General features: G+C 39.8%; 1 protein-coding gene across 4 annotated transcripts in view; it reads left to right on the top strand.

Annotated features, from left to right (window-relative positions):
- Window positions 1-13,155, top strand: part of GNB1L (G protein subunit beta 1 like) — a 44,509-nt gene that overhangs the window by 16,790 nt on the left and 14,564 nt on the right. For all 4 annotated transcript variants that reach the window (XM_053993507.1, XM_053993505.1, XM_053993508.1 and 1 more), the window contains exons 2-3: window positions 10,966-11,093; window positions 11,343-11,468. In XM_053993507.1, the coding sequence (XP_053849482.1) occupies window positions 10,978-11,093; window positions 11,343-11,468 (242 nt within the window). In that variant the 5' untranslated portion in view covers window positions 10,966-10,977. The remainder of the gene's footprint in view (window positions 1-10,965; window positions 11,094-11,342; window positions 11,469-13,155) is intronic.

Consider the following 13,155-nt stretch of genomic DNA (forward strand, 5'->3'; position numbering starts at 1 on the left):
TGAATATGTATTTTGTACTTGTCTTTTTAATTCTATGAAATGTAAACTGTGTCTTTAAAATAAAAGAAATATTTTGGGAAGCACTGTCAGAGCTCAACTTGCAGTGTAGTTTAATTTAATTGCCTACCTCTGCATGGAATTTCTCCCATGGTGAGGTGTACACAGTACGGGGGTATTTCATAAGCAGAGGGAAGCATGCGGCCAGGAGCACAAGCTGAAGTTTTAAAAGTACATGAAAAGTAGATTGCTTCATTGTGTCTTCATGAAGTGTCACTTCTCACTGTCTCCTCCCAGCAAATGACTGCAAACTGCCAACTTCAGGGATGTTCACATTAAAAAAAAAAAATTGCAGACTTCTGACTATAAACAATAGTAATTTTTACCTCATGTATGGTAAAAAGCAAAATAAAATGCAACACTACTAATTCCATGTGTAATAAATATTTGTATATATTTATTTTATTGCAGCTTAATCCAAATATTATATTTACAGAGTAATAAAATAATGTATATACTTTTGTTTAGTTGAATCAAAGGTGACTTGATGCAAAATTAAAATGCAGTGGCTTTTAAACTTAGGAAGATACTGAATTAATTTAATTTTAAGATTGGTATGAAAATGGGATTTGGTCACTTTCTCCCTTTTTGTTGACTGTGTCAAGCCAGATCCTGAATAGACCCTAATGTTCATGGAAACAACTCCATTTCTAGCAGCTCTGGACATGGTCCTGTACATCAGGAATCAATTAATAAGTCATTAATAAGCGGTGTATTTTAGAAGTATAAATTCATTTACTATTGGTTGTATTTTATTATGTAATATCATGTCACATATACTTTTCCTTAATTCTGAAAACTCTTGTTATACTTCACACTTCTAAGAAAGTACAGAAGACAAAATGTCATCTGATTTGTACTGTGTTTCATGTTCCTATGCCCTGTGGGGGGAAAGGAAAAGTAATAGAACAGACAAATAAATAAACCTGGTGTTGAAACTGGCATGACAGTTTCTGCTCTTGCACAAAGGAACTGCAATCAATTTATTGTCTTCATTGGTCAAGTGCCAGAATAACAGTATAATATTATACAAGAGTAGATTAATTAAAGTGTAATTAGAATGGAATAAATTAAACAATCATAAAAGTTTGTCATGGGAAAAATATGTGTTTAGAATTAATTAGTTTTCAAATAAAGTGATATTTTAATTGCTCAGAGTTACAGAATCCTTAATTGCAGACATATAATTCTGGCCTAAATAACTTCAGTTGCTGTAACAACTTGATGTATTTCTTCTCTGTCAATTCTTTTTAATAGTTGTTACCAAACAAGATTATTGCTGGAATGTCTGCAAAAATGTCTGGAAGATGTTTAATTAAGCCCATGCTATCTGAGGACATTATTAGCTCTTGGAACCAAAAGATTTGTGGCTGATGCTGCACTATGCAGCACCCCTAATTAAGGAGGATGGGCAGACAGAGCCCCGTGGCTGACAGATTGCTATGCATGGCTGAACTGGAGGCTACTCAAAACAGTCTTTTGATGGTCCTTGGCTCATCAGTTTTCTGCCAGATTTCAATGATTTATCACATGTACAAACTTAAAGTCATTCTACGTCTGATGTTATGGTGAAGAGAAACTTATACAAATTCTTTTTTTAAAACTTATTTTGTATATATATAAATGCATATTCATATTCTTCAAGTTTTCAAAGTGATTAATCATTTGTTGTCTTTTGTGTCCCCATTAATTTTATGCAGAGTGTGTTGTAGAGCCTTACTCCTGTGGACTTTTATGCTTTCTTTCTCCAAACAAGGCTGGCTGTAGTTATATCATTGCACTTTTCCAAGCAATTAATGGTTTCAGAAAGTAAAACAGATGGGTGTCTTTTCCCTCATCTGCAAATTGAACCTGTTTATGAAACACTAGAATTCCATCTGCTTCAGCTGTTTTTCATGCTGAATTTTAGGTTCCCTTATTAAAAGCTAGTGCAATAACATGAGAAGCAGGGGTTCTCACATTTTCAGATCCCATATTTTTGGCATAAATATATCCATGACATTTGTCTGTCTCCAAAATGTTTACCTCAGTAAGATTTGCAATGCCCAAAATGTTTAATTGTGTTAAAAAAGGTCAAACAGCTGATAGCTGAAGGCGCATATGTCAGAATGAAAGACTGAAAAAAAATTATCAATCTGACACAGGGGGAGTATTAGAATGATTAATGTTTATGTTAATTTATGGCTTTTACATATTGATTAATAGCTTTTTGTTCCAGTGACCAAAATGTGTAAGTGGCAATGAGATCCATATGCTAACTCAGTGTCTTTCAAATGATTATAATCATTCTTAGTTTTGTTCCCATGCTGAAACTATGTTTTCCTATAGAAAGTAATTGTTTTACAGTGACTTTTTTAAAAATTGCAGATGGAAATATTTGAAATTGAACCTCAAGACAAAAGCTTGGGTTTCAGTATTCTTGAAGGTTACACACTGACATTTATATACATTTTTCTTGCAAACTTCATTACTTAAAATCTTAATATATTGTGGTTTAGCTTTTTTCACGTAAGGAATGCTTACAGACAAAAAGGGTGCTAATGCTGGGAGGAGCCATTATCTGAGTGGAAATCATTAAAAATGCGTTGCGTTGCATGACGGTTATTAGTCATTTTCTCCCCTGCTCCCTTAAGATTTCTTGGCATATCACCAGTTGCTGATAAGCAGTTTTGTTTGCTATCTGTCCATTGACTAATACTATTAAAATGTGGAAACCTCCATCCTTCATTGTCTAAATGTCAAGAGAGAAGGTAATTTTGGGGATCTCTTGAGAAAGGATGAACTCCTAACTTCCCTAGCAGTCAGTGGGAAATGGAGGTTCTCAGCACTTCCCAAACTGAGACTTTTGAAGTGTTTTTCTGAGCAGGCAGTCATTGTTAGTCATTAGAGATGATTTGGTGACTATTTAGAATGAAAGCTCTGACAGTATTTAGTGTTCCCAACCTGTAAGAGGAAGGACTCTTGTCAGCTGTAATGTTGGCTGTGTGGCAACAGGTTTATGATATCAGCTAATGAAGGATTCTGTAACTAGGTCATATAAATCACTGCATTCTCTTTGACATTGATGTGTCGCTGACTAGCAAGTTTTGCAAGCAAGATAGAAATCTGTCTACAGTATCTGGATATGGTATTTTCTGTTGCAAGCACAAACTAATGAATGCTCTTAATCCACTGTTGAGATTTTTTTAAAATTAAATATTATTATTATCATAATTAATTAGGTTTTGAAGTCACAAGTATACATCACTGTGCTTAATCCCTGCTTTGGCAGTCATAAGTAAATAGTAATATGAAAAATAAGCAATTCAAAAGAAAGCATTTTGTTATCCTTATCTCTGAAAATTAAGAGTGCTTTATTAGTACGTTTACTGGTTAAATCAAAAATTTCCACTAATACTCATTTCTGCTTGACATCAATTTCTTGGTTTAAAAATTTGTAATGTTTTCTAATTTCTACTTGAATTAAATTATTATTTAAATTTGCTTTAAAGAAACCCTAGAAGTATAATACAGTTTCTATCTCAATAAGATATAAATGGGAGTTTTAAACTGAAAGCTGCATTGTTATGTGACTGACAAATGAATTTTCATGTATTCTGGGGCTCTGACCTTTGCAACTGTTTGTGTAGCACTCCCTCATCTCTTGATCAAGCTTGTGCTCATTTTACTTTTGCTAGTGCACATTTCTGTCCTTTCACACAACAGACATATCCTGTGTTTCTGGCAGCTGCGGTAAGAATCGGAAAAGCAGGGTGCCTGGCTTTTAGTTTGAGATTTTCACTGCTCCCTAAATGTTTTGTGGGTGTTGCCTTGCTGCAGGACCCAGAAAGGCATTTCTTTGTATCGCTGAGTTACTTTTCACCTCGGGTGCAAAGAGATTTCTTCAGTTTCACAACATCTCTTTGTATTGCTGACTTCCCTATTTCAGTGTGTTCTGATATTTTTTGGTTTGTATATGCAAAATGAAAAGCTGGGCTTAAAAATTTGTCACAACATGTCTGAAGAATTGTTTACCAAATCATATACCTGCTTTCAGACCATTTGTAGTCAATAACCTATAAAAATTTTCACTTTTGCAGTCAGATGAGGTGAACTTCACCTCGTTCAATTTGTGTGGATTTGTCTGGCATCTCTTTTAATGAGGTATGAAAATGTTACTGATTCAATGGGTTCTTGTAGTGCTAAATTCTTGTTCTCTGCTTCTGAGAAGTGCCATATAGAACCAGGCAGCATTTTGTGACAACCAGGGATGTGTAAAATATTTCCAAGTGCTTTGGGACCCTTGGGTTCTGTTGAGGCTGTTGAGCCACAAGGAAAGGCCACGGCACTCCCAGCAGCCCTGGGATGGGGCACTGCTTGGGCTGAGAGTAGTTTGTAGTTTCAACCACTGAGAAACCTCATTGTCTGCAGTGGTTGGAGGCTGGAAATGTGGGAACATTGCTTTTGGAAAGCTCATATTGCAAGGGCTGCCCTCTGGATTTTAATGGTGGAGATTGCAAATGTAATGGAACAAACAAAATTGTTTGCATTGCACCATTAACTTCAAGCAGTCTGTTATTTGCACTGACTGCCTCAGCAGCTGCCGCTCAGAACCCACTTCCTAAACACACTCATGCACTAGAGCACAAAGTGCTGTGACACTGGGCAGAGTTTGTCAGGGGGTGCAGGTAGGCACAGAACTGCAGGCTAAAAAAGGGCTTTTGTATGAATGAAAAAGCCTGGAAAGGGAGAAGAACAATTTATTTAAATCTTTCTCAACTCATTCTTTGCTCTGATTTTTCCTTTGGGAGGGTGGCACCTGGTTGACTGGGAATTGTCAAAAAATAACAGGGATTTCATGTATCTGTTTGTGAGCACACCTGGATGTGTTGGATATTTTGCAGTAGTAATTATGTCTGCACACCTGCTGGTTTCAGTCCCAAATCAATTTGCCAGACATGCCTAGGGAGATTTATTTCTCCTATACCTGAAAAAGCTTTTTTACCACTGAGGTTTTACTACTCTAAGCCTAAAGAAAAATAGAAGAGGGTTTTTTCCTGTCTTTGCTTGAGCTGTTGGTATCTCGAAGTGAACTGTGGAGTTTGTTAGGGGGAGGAGGGTGTTTGGATGATATTTTAATAGCAATTTGTTTTTGCTTCAATGTGTGATAGAAATACAAGTGACAGGAGTGGGAACAGGAGAATTGCTGAATTCTGCTGGAATTTTTCCTGTGGGAATCTGTTAATGTTTTTAATTCTCTGAGAGATTTTTCTAAGGTAATCCTTTTGACATTTACATATTTTAAAGGCCTCTCATTAAACGAAAGCTTAACTTTTTTATATCAAATGCTGAAGTGATGATACTGAAATACCACTGCATAGAAATTCAAATGGTTTGAGGATTATTCTAATTGCAACCTAAGCAAAGTAAGATTTGTGAAGGATATTAATAGTGAATTGTTTTTTTAAATAATGTAATTTTGAAGAACATTTAATTGTTCAGGCATTTAGCAGATGCATTTTCTTAGACAAAACCCTTTTTGGTACCTCATGTGTGGTGTACTCAGCCGTTCACTAATTGAAACCCTTGTTTGAGCAACTGGGTTTCCACTCCCCACTTGTGCAGCAAATGTAACTTGTGCAGGAGCCCAAGGGTTTGCAGTGCACTCTGAAAAATCCTTCTCTTTGTCTGTGCCACATCAGTGTGGCTCAGCTCCTGAAGGACGATGCTGTTACCAGTGGAGGAAAGGCTGGAAGAAATAAAAAGTGGAACATCTTTTTTTTTTTAAAAACCAAAAAGCCTCATGGTGAGGTGTTCCCTCTCTTGCAGGTGATGCTATCTTGCAAGCAAATACTGCCATGAGCAAAATGATTCATGAATTCATATCTTTTTGCTCCTTTCACAGGAGGCAGGAGGATAATAACACAGGGACAAACATATAGTGTAGCCCAGAAATGCTTTTAAATAAATTTTATTCTGTAGGTTGAATTTTGCTTGTTCAAGCCCTTGAGCCAGACTTGTTCAAGCCCTTGAGCCAGAATTTGCTCTCAGACCAGACTAAATACTAAGCAAATTCATTTAATTAAATTTGTTGCAGATATCCCCAGTTAACAAGAACAGATTGGTTTCCCTGAGGCTAGATAGAGTTAACAAGAAAATAAATGTTGTGCTAATTAGAGAACTCATTTTTAGACACCTGGGGTGAAACTTTAAAAAGTCCTAGAGATGTAGGATTGAAAATTCATTTGGAAATGAGTCTTAGGCTTCTAAATCACTTAGGTACTTTTGAAAAATTTCCCCAGAGGCTTTAACCATCTCACAGTCATCATATTTAGCAAGTTTGTAGCTGTCTGCTTAGCAAAGCACTGCATAACTATTATCTGTTTGAATCAGTATACCACGATGTACTTCATTATCCCTGTAAGGTAGAGACACTGAGCTACCAGTGAGTTGAAGGTAGGCTAAGTGTCATTTTTTTGAGCATGCTTGTGTGTCACCAGGAACAGATTGATGCTTTCTTGGAGGTATTAAAGTACCAGTACCCCAAATTTCCATCTCTTTGCAGCCTCATGGGACTTTGTAGGTACCTAACAACTTTTTATTAAATCTTAAGTGACTTGTCCAAGCTCATGGATAAAAAAGACAGCAAAGATGAAATTTTATAGCTCAGCACCTGCTGGAAGGAAAATGAGACACTAAATACTGTCACACTGCCATTCATCTGCCAAATCATGACAGGAAGTAATAAGGACTCAATAAACATTAGATTCAATATTAAGCCAAATTTCCAGATTCACATATAGGATTAGCAGAAAAGCAAGGAAAGAACCAGACTCTAAGGAGCAAAAAGTCCCTTCAATAGCTTGCAGCTCAGAAGTATGTTTTCAGTAGGTTTTTTTTTTCCTGTAACTGGTCTGAGGATTTTTCTGAAATATCATCCTTGTAAAGACATGCATTAGTAGTGTCTATTTCATGCCAGGTAAAACCCTTCCCACAGCCACGCACACACTTGCTGTCTGTCAGCAAAAACTTCTGTGTCAGTAATTAGAAAAATGCTATTAAAAACCTGCCTTGTAATCCCAGATAGCCTCTGGGTTGCCTCTTTTCTATTTCCTTGCTCAGTGCAGTGAGCCAGAATTGCTCCACTGTGAAGTGGGACCCTCTGACAAGCTCTTAGCTACTCTTTTATTTATCTAGTTCTACAAAGTGTTGTTTTGAGGGTACCAGCACTCAGCTGTAGTGCCCCAAAGAGGTTTCACTTGGTGACAAAGTCCTTGATCTGACAGGTTTATAACACAGGTGGAGCATGTTACAGATGGGCACTTAGGAGCTGCATCTCACCGTGGGGGCAAACATGCACATCATGTACATCTGAAAATTTACTCCAGCCTGCCATGAGTCTAGATCATCCAACAACTTCATAAAAGAGATGAGTCAGGGCCCTAAAACATAGAGGGTATCCACTGAGCTCATTATTTTCATACCTAATTACACAGTGCTATTGAGAGAGAACTGCACATTACACTGAAGAATCCTGTTTCATCACTAGCCCTAAAATATAATTGCATTTAATTAAAACCTATAGATACCATGGTGATAACTGATCTATAAACACTCAATTTAGACCTGCAAATGAGGTGCATTAGCAAGTGCATCCATTAAACACAATTTGAAAGCTGGTACTGAGGTGAGAAGGCAATGAAGAGTTGGGCTGTTTTGCCATAGAATGCGTCACTCTTGCACTCCATTCTGATTCTCTGCAATTCCTCTGCTGTGAACCAGCAGGCAGACAAACACCTGTTGATCATTCCTTACTGAATTTTGAACACTTTTTGTTTAATCTGGGGTAATATATACAAGTGGGAAAAAGTGATGACAGGTGACACTTGCAGTGGCAGAAGCTGCCCTTTGTGAGGTTAGGTCAGAAAGGAAGAAGCAGATATACAAGTGTGGCTAGTAATGCCACAGATCAGGGAGTAAACACTTCTCATGGTGAAAATATTTCTTGTAATGGACATTGTAATGCATTTTCTGATGAACTGCAAATTCTATTTCCACTTGAATCAGCTGCCGGTTGCTTTGTCTCAGCCCAGGTCTGGAGGGTCATTTGTAACAAGTCAGAACAGAAAATTTGTCCTCATCCTTCTCCAGTGTTTGTGCACAGCTGCCTGCAAAGCTGTTAATGTGAAGCGAAATACCTGGTGAGGGGCCAGAGCAGTGAGTGCCTGTGGGGAATCACACAGGCTGTCCCTGTGAGCTCATCAGGAATTGTGCTCTGCCAGGAGTTCCTTGTGTGGGACAGGGTAGCTGCTCCCCCTATATACTGGTCCTACTCTGTGCTGACTTGGACCACATTTGATATGAAGCTGAAAACATACATCTCTTGATCCTTTAGGGAATACTAAACCCTTGGAATAAAATGTTTAGCACAGTAGTCATTCAATTAATATGAAGTACTGCATTTCTTTTTTCAAGAAACCATGCTTAGAACCAAAAACTAACATACTCTGGAGTAATAGGATTCTTGTGTAGAAATGATCATCGCTCCCATCTCATCAACATGGATGAGGGTATTGAGTCTTTCATTAGTAAATTTGTGGACAACACTAAGCTGGGAGTGTGTGTCCATCTGTTGGAAGGTAGGATGGCTCTGCAGAGAGACCTGGAATGGTTGGATAGGTGGCAGAGTCCAATAAGATGACATTTAAAAATAAATACAAGTGCCAAGTCCTGAATTTTGACTACAATAGCCTCTGCAACACTATAGGCTGAGACGGTGTGGCTGGACAGTGCCCAGGCCGAAAGGGACCTGGGGGTACTGGTCAACAACCAGCTGAGCATGAGCCAGCACTGTGCCTTGGTAGCCAAGAAGGCCGACGGCATCCTGGCCTGTATCAGGAATGGTGTGGCCAGCAGGAGCAGGGAGGTCATTCTTCCCCCATGCTCAGCACTGGTGAGCTCACATATCAACTACTGTGTCCAGTTCTGGCCCCTCAGTTTAGGAAGGACGTTGAGATGCTTGAACGTGTCTAGAGGAGGCAACGAGGCGGGTGAGGGGCTTGGAACACGAGCCCTGTGAGGAATGACTGAGGGAGCTGGGGCTGTTTAGCCTGGAGAAAAGGAGGCTTAGGAGACTTAGACCTTGTCACTCTCTACAACTCGCTGAAAGGTGGCTGTAGTCAAGGGGGAGTTGGTCTCTTTCTCCAGGCAGCACTGACAGAACAAGAGGACACTGCCTTAACCTGCGCCAAGGGAAATACAGGTTGGATGTTGCAGGGACAGTGATTTTGACTACCTGGAGTTCTGCCTCTGGATCGGCCTCTGGTCAGCCTTCCAGTGTCTCATTCTGGTGGCCACCAATGCCAGCTTCCTGGTCAAGTACTTTACCTGCTTCATCAGAGGAGGATTTTCCCCCTGATCATCTTCATTTATGATGCTTCCAAGAAGGTGTTCAAGCTGGCAGATCATTATCCCATCAACTCCCAGTTCAAGGTGGACTATATCACAAATTACTCTTGTGCCTGTAAACCACTAGATCCAGGTATGGGAGTGTTCATTACCTCTCCAGTCTGTAGGTAGGAGGTGGCCTTTGCTCTCCTTTTCCCTTGTGCTGCAGCCCAGATAATAGGTATATTATTCCTTCTTTATTGCCTTCAGATATCCTATTTTAGTCTCAGGTGTTGCAGCAGACCTCTCATTAGGGGTAGAAATGAGCCAAGACACAGAATCTTATTTAACAACATGAAAAGGGTCCCGGTTTATTCTTCTTTACAGCTTAGCCATCCTGACTGTGACTACAGCAAGTTCCTACTGCTGCCTGTTTCCTGCTGGAATAGGACTGCAAGTACTTCCTTGCTGCCTCTGACCACAGGTTTTTTTACCTAGCTCGACTATGACTGCAGGCTCCAACAACAGGCTCTAACTCTATCAGACCCAGACTGACCTCACAGCAGATCTTTTGCAGCAGCAACTCTCTTCCTTGTTTCATTCTTCTGTGTGTCTCTCTGGATCGTTCCTTCTTTGTTAGGGCTCCTTTATCTCCTCAAGGTCTACCTCCTCAAGGTGGTCTTTCTTCCCCCAAGCTCCCCCTTGTCCAGCCAACCCACCCCTTTTATCACACGTATCTTTATTAGTCACAGCTGTGACCCATTAATAGCAAGACTGTTCTTCTTTGGTAATTAGTACAACTGTGACTTATCAGGGGCAAGGTCACTTGTAATCCCTTCTTCTAGACCTACAGTTTGGATATTAGGAAAGTTTTTTTACAGAACTAGTGATAAAGTAATGGAATGGTCTGCCCGAGGAGGTGGTGGAGTCACCATCCCTGGATGTGTTTAAAAAAGACTGGATGTGGCACTTGGTGCCATGGTTTAGTTGAGGTGTTAGGGCAGGGGTCGGACTCAATGATCTTGAAGGTCTCTTCCAACATAGTGATTCTGTGATTCTGTGATCTGAAATTCTTTCTGTTGATATGTTCACTGTAATGCTTTTCTGAAAAAACACAAAAGTAGTATTTTTGTGGGGAGGAAGGGGAAAGACTTAGCCAGGGGGCTAAAGCAGAATGATAAATTGCTTGCCCACTCAAATTACGGGTGTCAAGTTTCTTGTATTTATCTCCCTTTAGCTCAGGGAGAGTAGCTGACCGATTTGAGATTTACAAGTGTGCGAGAGGTGCATGCGCGTGGCCAGCTCAGCACCTTGCTGAGAGAGGAACGCAGCAAAGAGCAGGTTGGACACCTGCTTCGTCAGCTCGTCTTAAGAGGAAATACTTCACCCTCAACTGGGTGGCAAATAGAAAGAACATTCAATAAAGAAAATTCAGAGGAAAGAGCAGAAGCAAGTGTCCGGCTCAGAATATATTTAAAGTTGTCATTTCACTTTAGGCTGCTTTACCCTCTGTGATATCTGTGTCTGCTTCTCACCCCCCAGTTCACTGCTCCGATGGCTCTGCCACCTCCGGATCCACAGTTTGTGCTCAGAGGTACCTGTGCTGCAGTCCACACTCTGCATTTTTCCTGTGGAGGCCCAGAACCTGATATCCCCCTTCTTTTCTCTGGGTAAATACACCAGAATTTCTGTCTCTGCTGAGCGTCATATGGTTGTTTCCTTTTGAATTGAAGTGTATTACTTTGACAAAGTGTTTCTGGGGAAAACAGCAACATTCATATTTTGCATGATGGGTATGTTACTTGTGCATACAGCATCAGTTTTGGAAACAAAACAAACAAACAAACAAAATGAAAAGCATCAGACTCTGATCACCTCCATGCAGTGCTCACACTAAAAGCATGTCTTCCTACTGCCAGGTCTGAGAATGGGTTTATCCATGTCTGGAACCTGAAAACACACAGAGTGGACACAGCATTGGATGGCCATGGAAGAAAATCTGTCTACTGCGTGGAGACAATGGGTGGTAAAGACAGACTTCTCAGGTTAGCAAAGCAGGCAAAAAACAGTGAATTATTCTTGTCTCTTGCCTGCGATTGAAGGGAAAAAAAAGGGGGGCGGGGACACAAAGGATTCTCTTAATTCTAAAGTCACTTAAAGTTTCTCCAACACATATGGAAATGTACTGAAGTAAAAAAAGACAGACAAACTCTAGAATAAAAAGTGTGGGGGGTGGAGGGGAAAAGATGCAATTAATTTATTTATGATGTGTGTTATGATATCATAACAACGTGGGACCTGTACTGTCTTTACTAAGAACAGGTGAGGTCTTTGGGTCAAGGAAATACACTTGGATTTGAAGTTGATGAACTTTTCACTGCTGGTTCCTGGGGAAGATTGAAAAAATGAATTTATAAATAGAGGGGATATGGAGAAAAGGGGAGGAAGAAAGAGAAGAATCAGAGATGGAGAGTGGAAGACTGAAAATGAGCAAGAATGCTCAGTTTCATGCTTTTGCTTTGTTGCAAAATACCTTCTGTTTAGCGAGGGAAGGTCAGGAAGATTTGTGTACTTTGGATTAGACAGGTGATCTAGAGTAGATGCCAAAGTGTCTGTATGATTAGGAGGTGTTCTGACATGTTTATCTAGAGAAGACATCTCATAATATACAGTGGAACTCATTAGCATTTATATTTCTTATCTGCTTAAGTACAATTATCAACACTCTCCCCCATAAAATCATATTGAATGAGCATTGTTTGTATAATTATAGAGTTTTCCTGTACCTCTGTTTTTACTGTATAGTTCTAACACTTCACATAGCAGTGCAGTTTTAGGACAGCATTTATCTGTATCTTATATTTCTCTCTTGTGAAGCTAAATCACAACACTTTCTTGCAGTATCACACTGTTTGTATCCACAGTGCTATAAATGTTGTGTCAGTTTGTCACTCAGCTGAACAGCACTGATGTTGAAGTCCCAACAGTCTGTAGATTTACATCTCATCTGTTTTGGTTTCATGCTTCTTCAGGTGATACTGCTAATTAAAGTAAGACATGGGTAAGGGATTTTTGATGACTCCTTGCCCAGGTGATAACATGAGCACATACATCCGTTGCTAAGATGGTTTATGGATTGGAAGCTTCTGCACAGTGCTACTTTGTTCCAGAGCCAGTGGGATCACATAAATCTGCAACAATTCCTGCTGTGCCCTTTGTGTGGCCTCCTCGCTCTGCCTGCCTGGGAGCAGCACAAAGCCTCTGGGACAGGGCTGTGCCGAGGAGTCCGTGGGAGCTGCGCTCGTACCTCGGATGTGGCTGCTGCTGCTCTGGCCTTGGGTGTTTCAGCCCCAGCATTTCCTTGAGCAATTGCTGCCAGTCTCTCTCCGCTGTGTCTCCACACGTGCACGGTCCTAGAAGCCCTCTGTGCCCTGCCTGCAGCTGTGGGAAGTTGACCACTGAATAACTGTCACTTTTTATTCATCTCTGATAAGGTCTTGTCATGCTGTTTGTCTTTCAGCTGTCAACACATGACATTTCCATTTCATTGCTAGGGTGAATGAGAGTTACATGTGTAAATCTTGGGATACTTTTGTTTCCTTTTAAATTAGATCTAATCAGTGATAAAATGTAAGTATTTTTTTACTGTGTATATATTCAACTGCTCATGAGACTTTATAAATATATTCTTACATATAAATAGCACAACTCAGCCTGATCAAGCCTCTCTGC

Source organism: Vidua macroura, chromosome 18, assembly GCF_024509145.1.
Source record: "Vidua macroura isolate BioBank_ID:100142 chromosome 18, ASM2450914v1, whole genome shotgun sequence".
NCBI lineage: Eukaryota > Metazoa > Chordata > Aves > Passeriformes > Viduidae > Vidua > Vidua macroura.